Consider the following 19,028-nt stretch of genomic DNA (forward strand, 5'->3'; position numbering starts at 1 on the left):
ACACTCCTGACTTGTGCCTTGCAGGTGGAGTACTGGCTTTGGGGACTCAGGAGGTGAGTTGCCTGCCACAGTATTCCTAGCCTCTGACCAGGTTTTGTGGCCACTGTATTTATAAGGCAAGTCCAGATGAGTTTCTAGTCAATGGTTTCTGATCAGCCTGTTGCTTGACTAGGTTGTTTGATAGTATTCTAAATTTCAGGAAAAACCCCAAGACTAGTGAGACGTTGGTCGTCGAATGACGGAAGTGTCATGAATTGAATGGTATCTGAGGTTAATTATGCCTTGGTATACACATGTAATTTAAAGATCTATTCACTGACCTTGGCCATTCTTCATTTTGTTAAACTTCTCGTGGTACTGCATCCAGCTTCTCGGGCTTTGCGTCTGGCATTGACCTCCATGCCTATCTGCTCTCTCCGGGTCAAAATATTTTTTGTTTCAACAACTCCTTTTGAGACTTCTAAAGGGCTATATTTTTGATTTTATGGGCTATGTTTTATTTTCGGGTCTATCTTTTTATTCTTACTAACCCTTTATTGGGTGAGATGCAGTTACGTAGTAACATTGCCCTCAATGTTTGTGTTGATATATGGGGTATTTGAACTCTTAGAACTAGAATTGGTCAATATTCTCCACAATTATCAGTCCACCATGATCCTTACAACTACAGTGCACAAGGAAAACGTAACGTTCCTGGACACTACAGAATTTAAATTTGCAGAAGACACCGGCCATAAGTTATCAACAAATACAAGACATATACTTTGTAAAAAGCATGTTAATTTGGAAGGAACACATTACCTGTAACTTTAAAGTTTTTGTCATTCCCAGTTAACTGGGTTACTTTGGTAACAGGTTTCCCTTAGCAGCCTCTTTCCCCTTCCCCTTTGCAGTCATTGGCTTCTTTCCCTTCCTACAGGCAAACTATCTATTAAAATATTAATATTAATAATCTATTAATAAATCTACGATACTGTATATGTTGTGATCACAGTTCACAACCTAGCCCACCATTTTTAATAAGTTATGCACATATTCATCCCTGTATTCCTGCATGCCCTTCAGATTGTACCCTTTATTACTATTTTCTGTTCATCATCATCCTGCCAAAATGCATAACCTTTATACTGCTCCATATTGAATTTTGACTGCCACCGATTCACCAACTCCAGTTTAGGTCTTCCTCAACTGTTCCAACAGTTACAATGTTTCTTCCTTGGTAAATCTCAAGCATTTGGAAATATGCACAAGGATGATTGAAGGCAATATGAACAATGAACAATGTCAAAATGTGAACTGGTCTCATGGAACAGGAAGTGAGGGCAGCAGAGAATAAAACCGAGTGAAGAATGACTGTACATAGTGTGGCCAACCCTCAGTATGAGGATGGATGAAAGACAAGGCAAACTTCTGTGGATCAATCATCAAATTTTCCCACATACAATTTCTCTGTCAGCCCTGCTCTCCTAAAGTAGAAACATCAGAGAATCAGCAGCATTGACGCATGTTGAAAATCTTCAAGTTGTCAATTGTCTGCTGCTGCTTAGATCTTTGCAAGTTATAGTTTGTGCCCCATCGCATGGCTACCGATTAACTAGTTAAAATAACTAGTTAAATAAATTATGGCTCATGAGTATCTTGCAAAGCCTGAGGCTGAAGAATCATTTGACAGTGAAACATAAACATTAGTCTTTTCTTTGATTAGTTACTTCAAATTATGTTCGTAATGTAGTTTTTCGTAAACGTAGTAATTTGTTGAATTTATGCTTTCTTTTTAGCTGGACAAATTTCTGTGATCAACTTTCTTAGAGTTTACTGCAGCTATGGCTACTCCTGATGTCAGTGTTCATGTGGAGGAGGTGGTTGTCGTGACAACACCTGACACCCCATCAGATGGAAATGCAGTTGAAGATGTTAAGACTGTTTTAGTAGACTTCAAATCAACCCAGCCGAGGTAGGGAAACATACCATACATTAAAGTGTTTAATTAATGAAATCATAGAGCTTAACATGTTTCCAGATTCTCCAAACAATAATGGCTTAATGCAGTTTTACATTTGGGTAACAGTTGACATTATTGCAACCCAATTATATCAGTTACTTTTCTTTAAAAGGAAGATGTTCATTTTTGTCAGAACTGTGAGGACAGTACTCAGCTTAAGGCAGGATTTTCTTTAAAAGAAATTGATAAATTCAGCTGTGAACTGTGAATCCTTTGTCTTTATGGATGTTGATTGTGTCATATATATGGGAAACCAGATAGGATTGATAAGAGATTTATAAACACATTACTTTTCTGAATGGATATTTACTTTTCAATTGATCAAAACAAATCCTAGAGATCATACTAACAATGACAATAATGTCATGATTGTGGGTATGTTCGCTGAGCTGGGAAGTTGATTTACAGATGTTTCCTCCCCTGTCTAGGTGACATCTTCAGTGCTTTGGAGCCTCCTGTGAAGCGCTGCTGTATTGTGTCTTCTGGAATTTATTTGGTTCCGTTCCTACTGCTTCCAGTTGCCGGTTCTTGTTGTTCATTGTAGTGGCCAGTATTTTGGGTCTAGGTCAATGTGCTCGTTGATAGAGTCCATGAATGAGTGCGATGCTTCTAGGAATCCTTTGGCTGTCCTATATTTAGCTTGTCCTATGATCGTTGTGTTCTCCCAGCCGAATTTGTGGTCCCTGTCATCTGTGTGTATGGCTACTAGGGACAGCTGGTCCTGGTATTTAGTGGCTGGTTGGTGTTCATTTCTACATAATCAGAGTACCAGCGGACAAGGGTAGAATGACTGTTATCGTGGACAAGATCGAATATATTCAGAAAGCAGAGAAACTACTTGCAGATACCGACACTTACCTACAGAGGGAGTTTGATGCCATGACACAGCAAACCAGTAGGATAAATAACACACTATGTAACCTTCAAAAAAAGGGACTAATAACCAGGATTGATCTATAAAGGACGAAACCAGAAAGCAATAACACGTCAAGATTTTATGGATTACCCAAAGTACAAAAACCAGACATACCACTTTGCCCCATTGTGACACTGCCGGAATGCCACCACATAAACTGGCAAAAGAACTCCAACAAAAACAAAAACATCTTATCAGCAGATCAGAAAACTCTCTACAATCGTCACAGGAATTCTTAGACAACATCAAAAACATCAACATAGACAAGTATGAAGCAATGGTCTCATTTAATGTAATGGCACTGTTGACCTCAATTGGCAAAACTCTAGCCAGAGAGACAATAGCCAACCTCCTGGACAGGCAGAACAGAGAACACAACGGGGAAACCTATCGATGAGGACAGCATGCTCAAACTACTAGACCCCTGTGCCTAACGACACACTTCTCATTCAGCAACCAAATATATGAACAGATCAGTGGAACACCTTTTGACTCGCCCATCCCTGGGCTCACAGGACAAGCAGTGATATAAAGATTGGAAATAACAGCCTTACCCCAAATCTAGCCCAAACTCTGGTTCAGATACATGGATGACACTTCTGTTCTCATTAAGATAACAAATATCAAAACCCATCGGATCATCAACACCATGCTCTCAGGAATCAGATTTACGAGAGAGGAGGAAACCAACAGTCAACTCTCATTCCTGGATGTGATGGTACAAAGAACACACAACAATGATTGCACCACAGAAGTGTACAGGCAAGCCACACACACTGACCAGGTCCTGAATTACAACAGCAACCACCCAAACACATACAAAAGAAGCTGCATTAGGACCCAGTTCAAAAGGGCTACAACACCGTGCAGCACTCCTGATCTACGAAGGAAAGAAGAAGAACACCTGTTCAGGGTCTTTGCCAAGTATGGATATCCTCACAATTGCATCCTCCTCTGCCTAACAGACAAACAATTTGACGAGGATATGCCATGACCTAACTCACCAGCCACGCTATCTTATATTAAAGACCTTCTCAGAACTGATGGCCAGACTTCTCCGACCACTGGATTCATGAGAGCGCAAGAATAAATAGCCACGTTCAGACAATGACTCACGAGGACAAAAGACCCTATACTCATCATGTGCCAGACTGACGTAACTTCCAAGATTCCACGTAAAGACTACATGAAACACTATACAGGGCAAACGTGCAGACAACTAGCAATCCACATTTGCGAACACCAACTAGCCACTAAAGGTCACAACCAGCTATCCCTAGTAGCCATACACACAGATGACCGGGATCACAGATTCAACTGGGACAACACAATGATCATAGGATAGTCAGAGAATTCCTAGAAGCACCCATGGACTCTATAAGCAAGCACTTTTTAAGGGGAAATTATTAGATGGCTGAGTGGAAGTTTGCTAGGTATAAAAAGGTGGAAAAGTTTATTACAATGCCACAGTGAAGATATGTGGATTATTCCATTTAATTTGAAAGAGTTGTAACTCAGCTGCAGGTGGAATGAATTGCTCAATAAAAGTGAGGTGAAAACTAATATGGCCTCATTCAGTGTGGTCACCTGGTCCTTTGAATCTGACTGCAGTAAGAAACAAGTTTGCTGGTATATTGAGGAAGTGAATGGTGAGTATGCTCCTAACGTTGCACACATTTCTTATGAAGCATACCATCAAGCATACCAGAAATCCAGGTTGGGAATTTCTAAACCCTCTACGAAGTACAATTTCACACGACTATTTTCTTTTTGAAATTATCTTTCTTTATGCCTGGTGGTGCAACTTTCTTGCATGTATTGATGGTAGATGTGGAAAAGCAAACAGATGCTGTGACTGAGAACTAAAATTACATCTTTCCTGTTAGAGCATTCATTTAGGGATCAGCAGCTGTAGATGCAGAGTGAAGCCCTTTTCTCTAAAATTGCAGTCACTATAGATTGCTATTAACTGATGACATTATGTCTGCCTTTGCAGAAACAACTAGTGCATGAAGAACAATATAGTAATATTCTGTAAAAATGTAACAACAATACTACCAACATTTAGATATGAAATTCTCTCAAGGTATTTCACAGGAGAGAGTGTGGAAACAAAATTTCACAAAGTTTGGCAAGGTTCTCTGGAGTGTTGCTGAACAAAGACCTTGGAGTGCAGGTTCCTAGCTCCTTGAAAGTGGAGTCGCACGTAGATAGGATAGTGAAGAAGGCGTTTGTATGCTTTTCTTTATTGGTCAGAGTATTGAGTACAGGAGTTGGGAAGTCATGTTGTGGCTGTACAGGACATTGGTTAGGCCACTGTTGGAATATTGTGTGCAATTCTGGTCTCCTTCCTATCAGAAAGATGTTGTGAAACTTGAAAGGGTTCAGAAAAGATTTACAAGGATGTTGCCAGAGTTGGAGGCTTTGAGCTATAGGGAGGGGCTGAACAGGCTGGGGCTGTTTTCCCTGGAGCGTTGGAGGCTGAGGGGTGACCTTATAGAGGCTTACAAAATTGAGGGACATGGATAGGATAAATAGACAAAGTCTTTTCCCTGGGGTCGGGAGTCCAGAATGAGAGAGCATAGGTTTAGGGTGAGAGGGCAAAGATATAAAAGAGACCTCAGGGGCAACTTTTTCACACAGAGGGTGGTACGTGTATGGAATGAGCTGCCGGAGGAAGTGTTGGAGGCTGGTACAATTTCAACATTTAAGAGGCATTTGGATGGGTATATGAATAGGAAAGGTTTGGAGGGATATGGGCTGGGTGCTGGCAGGTGGGACTAGATTGGGTTAGGATATCTGGTCGGCATGGATGGGTTGAACCGAAGGGTCTGTTACCATGCTGTACATCTCTACGACTCAAAGTTATATAATGAGATATTAGGACAAATTGTTAAAAGCTTGGTCAAAGTGATTAATTTTAAGACCATGAGAAATAGGAACAGGAATAGGCCATTTGGTCCCTCTAGTTCCGACATTCCTCGTATTCACTTTCCTATCTTTTCCCCATTTGCCTCGTTCGTTGTCCACCTTAATCCGAATGCTTCATAAATAAAATATAAAGTCCTTAAGTTTGTACTGTTATGAAATTTCCCTTTGGCTTTTATGTGTCCTTGGTGCAATATAACATTCACAGATTCTGTTCTTTTTTATTTACTGGTAATAATCAGCTCCATCACTAACTTGCATTCCTAACTTCTCCATTATCTTTGATTTTCTAATTTTTCATGCAACTGAACCCTCCCTTCTCTTCAGTTAGAACCCTCTTGTGTTTTAAAGAACAATGTAAAGGAAGTAGAAATTTGTTCAGGCAGCAGGGTGCAGAAAATGAATTCCTATCCTTGGGGACTATTAATCTGATAATTTGGTTATTAATTGTGGATGTTATAACCAGGTGAGGAAGGTCATGGCTTTCTTTCTGAATTTTCCTTTTTTGTTAGCATGTAACAATTTATTTTTGATCTGGTAAATTAAGTTTAGTTGGAGGAGAATCAATTCCAAGTTTGTTTTGGCTGAAAGAGAATGGAGTTTTGTTATCAGAGAAGAAATAAATTGCGATAACAAACACTCATACAAAACACAGGTTGCCCCTCCTCTTGCCGCCTTCTTTGTACCTAGTACAGAGAGGGAGATGAAGACAGATGCGCCTCATTTTTTAAAAAATCTAGTTGAGTTACAAGAATCCAAGTCCCAACTGTTTAGCTGCTATTTAGGTTCCTCAGGTGAAGTTTGCAGATACTCTTGATTTCTCAGTCATTGGAGGTTTTTCCAAGATTTGTTTTCCCACCAGCACTTGTTTGCTTCAGATTCAGGGAGAGGGAACTTCCCTCATTCTATTGTTTTCAGACTATATTTTTTTCTCTGACCTTTGTTGCTCAAAGAAAACTACTGAATTATGGTTTGTTTATATGTATGCTGTCTAACTCCATATGTTTTTTTCAAACTCCGCAGGTAACTTTTCATGAGCAATATATACGTTAGTTATGCAAGTGTGAGTCCGAGATATGAATTTCTTGACAATTTTGAGTCTCAATGCCTGTTTTTTAAAATGGTAATATTGAGATAACATTTTTTATATTTTCCACATAAGTTGCTTGGGCTTGTCAGTTGATAAAAGAAGCCATTTTCAGTCATCAGTATTCTTTTACAAAAAAGCTTTAGTCCATTAAAGTCTTTGGTGTTAAGGTCAAATGAGGGAAGGCCAAACTTGGATAGCACAGATTTTTTTAATCTCTGAGGGCTGAACTGAAGGGGATTCAAAGAATGTTTTCTTACCGTCAGAATGTTCACCTGCCATAGGACTCCGGAATCCTGATGCATCAATGGAAAATGAGATCGGAGCACACTGTCCCTTCACTTGCAATTAGAAATTCCTTTGGAAAAGTATCATTTGCATAAACATGGCTTTTAACAAAAGTAAACTTGTACTATTTTATGTACATGAAAATGTGTAGTAACAAGCTCAGTTTCCTGATTCCTGTCTATTTCCTATAACATCAGAGTTTCATCATATTGGGGCTTAGGAATCATTAATAATTGTTATTGAAAGCAATGCACTCTTGCTGTCTGGATTACTTTAGTCATTTGTGTTTAGGTAGCAATAATGCTTCCAACAAATGCATACTATCAGCCATAGTATACTCAGAGAAGCTGGGAACTGTAGAGTAACTTGGACCGTGTGCTCCTCAAAGAATGTACATTGTTAAATCAGTGTATTTAAAGCATATTGAGACACCGCAGAGTGAAATAAGTTTGGAAAACGATAAAAGATGTTTTTCGTTGCTATAAGGGAAGGCATTACTATGTGGTAGCTGGGCTATAGTGCATATAATACACATCCTTTATATCTGTTTTGTTTTCTGTAACTTCCAACTGGAAATGTTTGCCCTTGAACTACATACCTGGTGTGGAATGTATTCTGAAAATACTAAGACTATTAGTCAAATCGAATGGAGCATGTTGTCTTGGAAATGTTAAAGTTTCTTCGAAATGCTGTAATATTCAAGCCAAAATGTTTTCCTAGTGTTTTGTGTACAAATGTTATGAATAAAGTACATGATTAGGAAAAAATACTCAATAAAGCAACATCTTATCGTTTATTTCAAATAATATAGATTTAGTGCCACATTTAATATTGTTAATTGTTCATAATTGGCTCAATTGCTTTTTTGGGAAGGTTCTGTTAAGTACAAGTGATTTAAGGCCTTGACACAAACGATGAAAATATCTTTGATTATTAGATGGTTGGTGATGGTTGTAAAATTTGACTTTTAATTTCACATAGTAGTCATGTTTAAAACATTTTTCCTAGATAAAATAAGTCCAAATTTTGTATCATTTGAGATAAGCTTGTGTAAAGTGGTAATGATTAAACAAATTTTGTAATACTGTTTTTGGGTCAACTTGTTAAAGATTTCTGCTCTGGGAAAATTTTGCCAATGCTGACAATCCTTATCAAATTGAGGCATTTGCAGTTGTGATATAGCTCAGCTAGCTAAGTAGTAATGCCTTTCACTATAGCTTAGAGAAAAAGTCTTTAAGGTACTAAGTTGACTGAGTTTGAGGACAGACCTCTGACCTGAAGGCACTGCAATACCCAGGCCTCCTGTGGCATAATTTAGTGATTAAAAACATAATACTAAAAAATTAGCCATATTGTATACCATTTATTTAAAATGATTATTCATCCATCTTTAACTTATAAAAGAACAGATGAATTAAATGGGGAACATCTGTCATTGGAATTCTGTATAGCACATTAAGTACAGATTATCACATAGTTATATAAATGACATTTTTATGCATACTATTAACATTGGTTGGTTGTGATACTCCTAATACTAACAACATTCTTTGTTTCTGATTGAGCAGTGGAGGATTAAGTGACGACAGTATGGACTCTGTCAACACTCCTGGAGCCTATTCATCTTCCTCCACATTGATCCAGAAAGGTGATGTTATTGGTAAGTGGAAAGACTGCATTCAGTGAGTAATGGATAATAATACGTTGTGGCAATAATTGTGATTTAGACTTAAAACCTATTTTGTCTATTCTTGCTTTTAAGAATTAGAAGTAAATGTAAATCTGAACAATGATAGTGAAGGAGTGGCTAAATTAGCATTGCATCTTTTACGGTACGGAGTAAACTTGCATCCCTCTGAAAGTAACTTAAAAACTCAATGTGGAACACCAGTTGCATCTGAGGGACATTGCAATGTATAGAACAATATTTTTAAATATTTCATCTGGATTTTAGCTTTGCAGTTGTTCAAAATTGATGTTTCACTTGTTAAACCCCAATTTACTTGTGTGTCAGCTGGAAGAACTTCAATTCCTGATGTGCCCAGGAACAGCTGTTACATTTGAGGCACGGGACAGCCACTTACTCTTCTAAGCATTCTGGTTGCTTTGGTGGCCTTTGCAGGGACAGTAGTTTATGTGCGTATGATGCCACATGACCTCTTGAAATCAGGGAAAAGAGGCTCCAGGCGGCAGAGGTTGTTAGCAAGTTTCAGGCACTCTGGGTTGTGGAGAGGTCCTGAGGAGCTGAGAACGTGATGTAAAGAGAAAGGAACAGGCAAAGACCTCATTTTGCAAAAATGCAGTAATTGGCTCTGAGGAGTCATTCAAGTTCCAGGAACTATTTGATAGCTGAGAGTGGAGGTAAAAGAAACCCAAAAGCAGTATTTGTTTGATATAGCTGAGAAATATTAGAGCACAGACAACCCTGGGTAATGCCAAAGAGCTGGAATTGTGCCAGTGAGGAGGTTATGGACTATCGCCTCAGGAGTCCCAGGGAGTACAGGTTCCTAGCTCCTTGAAAGTGGAATCGCAGGTAGATAGGATAGTGAAGAAGGCGTTTGGTATGCTTTCCTTTATTGGTCAGAGTATTGAGTACAGCCGTTAGGAGGTCATGTTGCGGCTGTACAGGACATTGGTTAGGCCACTGTTGGAATATTGCATGCAATTCTGATCTCCTTCCTATCAGAAAGATGTTGTGAAACTTGAAAGGGTTCAGAAAAGATTTACAAGGATGTTGCCAGGGTTGGAGGATCTGAGCTACAGGGAGAGACTGAACAGGCTGGGGCTGTTTTCCCTGGAGTGTAGGAGGCTGAGGGGTGACCTTATAGAGGTTTACAAAATTATGAGGGGCATGGATGGGATAAATAGACAAATTCTTTTCCCTTGGGGGCGGAGAGTCCAGAACTAGAGGGCATAGGTTTAGGGTGAGAGGGGAAAGATATAAAAGAGAACTAAGGGGCAACTTTTTCACGCAGTGGGTTCGATGTGTATGAAATGAGCTGCCAGAGGATGTGGTGGAGGCAGGTACAATTGCATCATTTAAGAGGCATTTGGATGGGTAAATGAATAGGAAGGGTTTGGAGGGATATGGGCCGGGTGCTGGCAGGTGAGACTAGATTGGGTTGGGATGTCTGGTCGGCATGGACAGGTTGGACCGAAGGGTCTGTTTCCGTGCTGTACATCTCTGTGACTCTATGACCTGATCAATCTTTGAGGCAGTCCATGGCGGAATAACTTTTGAGGCTGTTCTGAAGTTATGCCATTGAAAATGAAGAATTAGAATCTCTTCTAGGGAGATAAAGTTGAAATGAGATTTGGTGTCCCATTGTAGTATTACCATCTGGGTGCGTGCTGAATAAACTAAGGAATCTCTCTTGGCTACATCTGCTATTTAGTGTACTCTGAGGGGTGTTTGTGTCAAACCATTTTATCTCGTTAGTTGTAGATTTCAGCTTAAAAAGTGTTTATATATTGTAGATTATTTTAATAGGGAGTTGGTTAACTCAGTTGGTTGAATGGCTTGTTTGCAGTGCAAAGAGATGCCACAGCATGGTTTAATTTCCCACACCAGCTGAGGTTACCATGAAGGACTCTCCTTCTCAACCTCTCTCCTTGCTAGAGACATGGTAACTCTCCGATTAAACCAACACCAGTCATATCTGTCTCACAAGAGACCAGGCTGTAGTCTGGTAAGACTATGGCGAATTTACCGATACTTTTAGATTATTAGACCTTTCTAACTTGATAACGTTTATTTTGCTTGTTCACAATCCTGAAATATTGTGGTTGCTGGCCCATTGCCAGTTCATAACAAAATTTGCGGTCTCATTCAGGTTATAACAACTGTAATTGAATTATTTACATATTGAGTCAAGTGTTTGCAGTCTGTGTAAAAGAAACTGACAACTGTTTTAATTCCTCAGATAAAGTAATTCAACATAGCTTATTTCTCAACAGAATATTTACTGTAGTTGCATCATTGATCACTCAGGGAACTGAAATGGGGAAAATGCAGAATTACACTCTGGGTTGTAATGAGTCTTTGGTCATTCAGTGAAAAATGCAACATTGTAACATTCATGGGTATAGAGAATTCCAAAGTTACTAGGTGGCTACATTCTGTTTTGCCCTGTGTTAGCAGTGGGCTTTTTGCAACATTTTTATGATCACTCAGAATATTTCTGGGGTCGCAGACAGTTGAAGTAGACTCCATGTTAGGAGGACTCATTTTAGTTGTCCTGAATGGAAGAAGTCTAGAGCAATTGGATGGATCTGTGCTGTTGGAACAAACTCAGAAAAATTCTAGGAATTAATAAGCAGCTAAGAATTGAGTCAGGGCTCTAATATCCTGGGGAGTTGTGAAAGTGAAAGGGTCACTGGTTGTCATTCTGGGGAAGTCATGAGGGTTTTGGAAGAAGTCGCAGCTGGAAATGTGTTGCTGGAAAAGCGCAGCAGGTCAGGCAGCATCCAGGGAACAGGAGAATCGACGTTTCGGGCATAAGCCCTTCTTCAGGAAGAAGTCTACAAGCATTAATACTTCAGTGCAGCTGAGAGTGAGGATGTTGAAAAGACTGTAAACAACATTTGTTTTGATGTATTATGATCGACCATATGACCTCTGTTTACTCCCATGATACTTCTGTGATTTTGTTAATGTAAATGAAGAAGATGAGAGTTCAGGGAAAACCCATGGATAATCTTTCGGCTGGTGAAGCCTGCTATGAGCAAAAAAACATCAAGAATGGGAGCAAAGGCTGGCATTTGGCCCATTGAGCCTGCTCACCATTCAATATGAAAATGAATGATTCGGTATTTTACAACTTCACTCACTCTTCCCCATACGCCTTGAAGCCCTGAGAAGCTGGAGATAAATCAAATGTTTCAGTAGTGGATTGCAGTTATGGAGTCAAGGTGAGTGAATCCAGGACAGGAAGGTGATGCGGTCCATGACGGAATTGCTCTTAAAAGGAGTGACCAGCAAAAGTGAAGAATTATAATCCCTTGTAAAGTTCAATGAGATTTGATGACACGTTGTGTCATCAATGGTTGGGTAGGAGTTACTGAGAAATCTTTGGGATCTGTCCTGATCATATTTGCTATGATATCTGCTGTGGGGTATAAAAATATTACCCATGTTAATCACATCAAATTTTAATTTCTTGGTGTTAGAAATATGGATTACATATATTTTAGATTGTATTAAAGTATTGTCGCTTGTTCAAAACCATGGAATGTTGTAGCTTTACTCTCTTAGTAAATCCCCTTGATAAAACCTTTTGCCACGATTTAAAAAAAAATAGGGTTTTTGAACCCTAACTAGATTGAAACATGGTTCGGTCAATAGTACCTGGAAATGTAGCATAAAGTCGGTGGTCTGGTTTGGAATCATAACAGGTGAAATTTACTGATTTTTAAATGATGGGATATCAAAGGAAACTTATGTACATATTTTGTGATTTTGAAATCTTAATAGCAGTAGTAGATGTACTTTATACTGCAGTGCTCTTGCATAAGAGGAAATTAGGTTACCAGATGACATGGCTGTCATCATGGGCAGTCAGTTAATCTGAACTTCAAGCTACCATCACTAAGTGACTTGATTTCATCATATACTTTGGCAAAGGAAGACCACTGATTAATCAAACAATCTTTCAACATAATCATATTCCTACAGCTTTTATAATGAAAATAGATTTAACCACATAGTGCTGGAATTAATAATGACACTAGCAAAACCGCTAGTAAAATTTGGGCATTTCATTCACCATCGGTGCTTCCTGAAGAAATCTTTTTCAAGCAAATTTTAGTTTTAGTAAGGTTTCCAACTAATACTAGTGTCGTTATATTTATGGAACACATGTTTTCCCTAGATAATAAAACCACATCATGCTGTGGAAACATTTATTTGTCCTGCTATGTTATTTTACAGTGAACTACAAAGGGGGTATTTGCTTGTTGGTATCCTTTCTGTTTTGATGCATGGAATGGTGCATGGTGAACTCACCAGTGCTTGGCTAAAATGAATGGTCTTTAGAGATTTACAAAAAACTAAAATATGTCAGGAGCGAGGAGGAAGAAAGCAAATAAACAGTTTGAGTTTAATAGAAAATCAACAAATAATATATATAAAAATAGTTCAAGTTGGAAAAACAAAATAATTCGAGGAGACAGGGAGAAACAAAGCAAGTGCAACAGTGTTGATAAGAAAGCTTATCTTTTTCTAGCAGACACCCATGCAATAGAGAGATTCCAGTTTTTGTTACTGTCTTAATAAGTGTTTTATTAGTGTCACAGTGACTAAACAGAAAACATCCAAGACCATTACCCCATTATTATAACTGGTGATGGTAGGGTTAAAATACCATGCATATTTCTGTGATGAAAACATTTGCCTCATATAATTAAGATTATATATAAATTGCTAATAAGGACTGAAAAGTGGAGCTTCTCTTGAATTTTGAAATGCTGTCATTTTCTCTGAATAGATGTCCAAGAGAGTTGTGTGTACCAAGCCTACCTTCGTAGTCATGTTTAAATAACTTATGTATTACATACAATATCCTGTGAGGGAGTTCGCTTAATCACACTTGAACATTATTGTGTGATTAAATAATTTTTTTTATGGCTTATAGATTCCAATTTCATATTTAAAAAGGAATATATAGATATATAAATGTTTGTAGATGTCTATAATTAACTTTTCCCTTGTATAATTTGTGTGGTGTTATATCTCTTTCCTTCAGTAATCGGTTTAGAAGCAGTACTCAGAATTATCGTGAACTGCAACTCTCCTTGGGAGACAGTAATTCTTTGACAATTGGAGCATAGTAAGTCTAGAATGACTTCAAACTCTTCATAAGCAATATGAAAACTAAAACCGTTCCAACCGTAACCAGATTATTTTCCATTTCAGTGTGAAGTCATGTTATTGAGGAATCATTTTATTTATTAAGCTAAGAGTTTTTCTCAAACTTGGGAGAAATAGTTATTCTTAAAATGGAAGTAATAAGCTCCACCTTTTGGTGGATCATGTATCTGAACAGTCAGGGTTCATGTATTTGTTCTCTTTTTTCTTACATTTACCTGTAATACTGGATGCAACCTGAAGGTTGTGGTAGTATCCTTTTATTTAAAAAGTGTGGTCTCTTGATCTCAACCTTAACTGCCATGTTAGGATTTTGCTATTAAAGACCTTAAATCAAAACATCAATATTTTATAGTTTAAACCAGTATGTCTACATTTTTATAATGGGAGAAACCTATTTACTGACTGTAATGGATCCCATCAGTGGTGACATTGTGGCACATGTTGTCCTAGATTCATTTACCATTTTTTTTTATATTCAAAATTTGGATTTTTTTCCACTAAATTTAGCAGTGCTTCAGGTTATCATCTGCTGAATACTGATCTCATTGCCTGGTTCTTTAACTGCCCAGCTTTGGATCTCAAATTATAACTTATCCACATGATTCCCAGTCTATATTTCAAAGTCACTTATTGATTTGTACATCAAATTTTAGTATTCAACTCAACACCTGCCCCCACCAATCACTTTGGCCCTCAGGCACCATGAAAATTCTCCTTCTCCGTCATTTTCCTTCCCATATTATCATCACTGATTTCTAAATTTATGTTGTGACCTCTGATTTTTAAACACACATCGTCCTTAGCATTTCTATTTGGGGAGGCTAAATATTCCTAAACTTCTAAAGTATAGAAATTCTTTATAAACCATTAAACAGGTAACAGTTATTACTAAACAAGTATGTTACACTACATTCTAAGTAATGTTATAAAGCAGAGTCTTTTTAGTATCAAATATTGAACAGGTTTTCATTTTATTTTAATTTCCTTTTGTATTGATGGACAAATCTGGCATTAGGGCACCATGCACCTAAAAATAAATCTGTGCATTTCATTAGCTTTACAGCTGTTAATGAAAACTAAGAGGTGATTTTCTGACTTAAAAACATTAACAAGGCTTTTTGTATTTTAACTCACCCTTTACATGTCTACAGGCAGCACATTGAAATCCTCAACAGGTTTTAAAAAATAGTCAGTCACACAGATGATAAAACAATATTGAACCATGTTACACAATAGCTAGAAATATATTAAAATCTTGAACTACTTGAATAATTCATGTAATCTAGATCCTTGTCAGTATTATCAGACAGGCATCACCAATTATGTGGATTTCATACAGACTGCACTACAAATCTACACACTTGCCTGGCACTTTAGTCAGGAATTTAGATGTGATCATTGCATTCAGTAGCCCACATACTCAAAATATACATGGAAGGTGTGAGTGGATCTATCCCCAAAATCCCCAGACTACCTTCGAAAATCCATTCACTGGGCTAACAAATCAGGCTCATGTTGCCACCCATTCATAGTACAGAAGGGAGGGTGTGTAGATGTTCCTGCAACTGCAGACTGGTTCTCTCCCGTGCAGGCTGCTGATGGGTTCATAGTGAACCTATTGGCTTGGGAGAGAAGCAGTCTGTAATTTGGGAATTTGTGGTGAGTGGTAGCAGTCTGTCAGGGTGGAGGAAGCGGAGTTGGGAATGGACAGTGAGGCTGGTGAACAAGTCCAGGAAGAGGAAGGAGGAAGGGTTTGGCTGGGGGCTAGATGGGTGGTTGCAGTGAGGCTGCAAAATGGGGAGTAAGAAGCTGCAAAAGGAAATAAGAGCCTGCAATAAGGAAGAAGTGTCTGCAGAAGGTGGAAAGAATCTGAAAGAGAGAGATGGCCTACAAAGGGTGGAAAGAATCTAGAAGTGGGCAGCAAGAGGGTAAAACGAAACCTTTCAATAAAGAATACTCACTTAACTAGGAACAGAGAATCTGAAGTAATGGATTCCTTGCAAATTAACATGGCATCTTTAGATAAAAACTGCAGGAGATCAAGAGATCTATATGTGCAGTGTGGGTATAATTACATAAATTATTATTGAATTGTTTATTCCATTAAAAGTTGGGTTTATGTATTGTCACATTTAAAAGTATCTTGTAGACTATGAAACACCGAAGATGCAGTGGCTGTGTTAGAGACAAAAATGCAATGGTTTAACTGTGATCTCACCAGTCTGTTGAAAGCATGTTTAGGACAGCGTTTTGTGTTTGGAAGTGTTTTTAATTTGAAAAAAAAACAAATTGCTGCTGTTGTCTGTAGCCAATTTAAATACAGTAGTGTCTAGGAATTTAATATTCTCTTTGTGAATTGTTGCTTCAAGTTGAAAGGAACAGTGATTATTGGAAATATTTGTGCTTCCTCTAGTTTCTGCTTCTGTGTGCATCAAATCTCCCACATATTAACATAAATACAAAAGTTCACTAAGTGACCAATTGCTTGTACGAATTAGCATGACTGAGAAAGGAGCCACTAAAATCCAAAAAGTTGTCCCTGAAAATATAAAGTAAACCTTTGAGGAATCTCAAAAGGAACTGTTGGGGCACTTTGAAAGGCTGGGTAAAATGAATAGGTTCAGTCCTGTACTGACTGGTGCAGTCTGAGTGAGAGCTGAATCAAATCTTTTATCTGAAGTGATCTCTATTTTCCTCTCTACGAGGGCAACATTGTTCATGGTTTAATAAATTTGAAATGTTTATTTGTTTGTTCTTTGTAGAGGTAAAAATTGCTGGAGAGGGAGATAATATAGAGCCAGAAATAATTTATCCTATAACCTGTGGAGAAAGTAAAGCTAACCTCATTTGGAAAAAGTTTGTTTGTCCTGGTATCAACATAAAATGTGTTCAGGTGAGTGTTCTGTTCTTGCTCTTTGTTTAGAACCTTTTGTAGTAAAGTGCTAGATAAGAGAAAATTACACTTCTTTTGCTGGAACAGGCAAACACTTAACTTTAGAATAAGTGATAATGGTAGTTTTGAAGCACCAGTTGGCAGTCTTTAGAATTACCTCAAAGGTGCTTTCCACAATTCCTACCTGCCTTATTTTGTGTTTCCAGCAATTTGGTGCCTTTTCACAGATGGAGTAAAAACCTAATGAAAATATATCACTGTACCATGAGTGCATTGTTTCTTTCATTTGGGTATTTGTATGATCTTCTTTCTACTCTTCTGATTAGATCTCAGCAGCTTATGTATCATCTTGCACAAACAGATCATACCTAATGGGAGGGAAAATAGAGGGAATGTGATACAAGAAAAGGAAATAAATTATTTTGGGGAGACTCATTCTACACTACCTTAGTGAAATTGTTACAGCAGCAAAACCTAATATTTAACTTCCTACAGCTATTAAGTTGCAGTGTCTTATTTTTCTTTCCAGTTTGACAATCAACTTATAAGCCCCAAAGAATTTGTGAATCTAGCTGGAAAATCTACATTGAAAGACTGGAAGAGAGCTATCCGTTTGAATGGTGTGATGCTGAGGTTTGAGATACACTACAACTATTTAATAAAAAGTTTGATTTGTTCTCAGTGTAATTTCAAAATTTAAACAAGAATAAACATGTTTTAATGATCAATCTTAAAATGGAGTTGCGTTGCCCAGAGAATATGATGATACCAAAATCTAGGACTAAATGTGCCATTTTTCTAATCGCAAAGACTTGATGAGGAAAAGATCAATCTCAGTAACACTTGAACTTTGGGGTCTGTAGTAACCCTTAGTTCGTGAAATGTATACAGTCATGCTGGATTTCATATTAGTAAAGAGGTTAGTACACACTCTGAAAGAATGCAGAGCATGCAGATCATGGTACGTGACATGAGCATAGGCATTTTGGAATTCGATTTTCAATCCAGCACCGTCTTAACCTCACAAACTTATCTTGGACTAAAAGAATACAAAGGACCCCTCGCCAGCACTTTTTAAAGGGATTATCCAGGTCTTACAGGTTTGTTTTGTAGTTGATTTCTTCTGGTTCATATCACAATTGTACATGTTTTTACTGCTTTCTGCAATTTGAAATCTTTAAAGGTTTACAGAGAATGGTGTGAGGTATTGAAGTACTTTTTACTGACTTGAAGCTTCTATACAATCTGGCAATTTACATTTGCAGTCTTTTCTTTTGGAATACAGGATTTCTGAAAGAAGGAAAAGAAGCTGCTCAGAGTAAAGCATGTTACTAAGAGAGGGAGAGGAGGAGGGGAAGTATTTTCAGCAAGAGGTCACATCTACCTAGGAAGCTTGGGGTGGGGTGGGGAAGTTTAATCTCACACCTGAAAATCAACAACAGCCAATGTCTGAGATTCCTGTGCATCTCGTTTCACATTTTTGCAACAATTGATGGTAGTCATTATAGTCACTATTACTGAAACTGTGATTACCTTCCAGATTTTATTAATTAAACCTGCTATGGTGAGATTTGAACCTGTGTCCCCAGGTTCTGGGCTTCTGGATTACTAGTCGAGTGATATTATCACTACAACAACTTTTTGCTTTCTTTTCATTCATTCAAGGAAGGTGAGCATCAGTGCTCAATCAACATTATTGCCTATCTCAAGTTGACTTTGAGATGGTGGTAGTGAGCATCCTCTCGAATTGCTATAGTCCATTTGGTGTAGATACCCACACAATGCTGTTAGGGTAGGAGTTCTGGGATTTTTACCGAGTGAAATTGAAGGAACATTGATATATTCCCAAGTCAAGATGCTAAGTGGCCTAGGGGTGAGTTTTCAGGCGGAACTTGTATTTGCTGCCCTTGCCATCTAGAATGCAGTGGCCATGGTTTGAAAGGCGCTTGATGAATTTTTGCCCTGAATCTTGTAGACAGAAGTAACAGTGTGTACTGAGTGTTGGTGGGTGAGGGAGTGAATATTTGTGCTCGTGGTACCAATCAA

General features: G+C 38.1%; 1 protein-coding gene across 2 annotated transcripts in view; it reads left to right on the forward strand.

The window, feature by feature from the left end:
• The window catches only part of gmeb2 (glucocorticoid modulatory element binding protein 2), a 63,761-nt gene that overhangs the window by 20,952 nt on the left and 23,781 nt on the right, over positions 1-19,028 (forward strand). For both annotated transcript variants that reach the window (XM_043710332.1, XM_043710331.1), the window contains exons 2-5: positions 1,779-1,954; positions 8,790-8,881; positions 16,852-16,982; positions 17,512-17,615. In XM_043710332.1, the coding sequence (XP_043566267.1) occupies positions 1,824-1,954; positions 8,790-8,881; positions 16,852-16,982; positions 17,512-17,615 (458 nt within the window). In that variant the 5' untranslated portion in view covers positions 1,779-1,823. The remainder of the gene's footprint in view (positions 1-1,778; positions 1,955-8,789; positions 8,882-16,851; positions 16,983-17,511; positions 17,616-19,028) is intronic.

The sequence above is a fragment of the Chiloscyllium plagiosum genome, chromosome 20, assembly GCF_004010195.1.
Source record: "Chiloscyllium plagiosum isolate BGI_BamShark_2017 chromosome 20, ASM401019v2, whole genome shotgun sequence".
Taxonomy (NCBI): Eukaryota; Metazoa; Chordata; class Chondrichthyes; order Orectolobiformes; family Hemiscylliidae; genus Chiloscyllium; species Chiloscyllium plagiosum.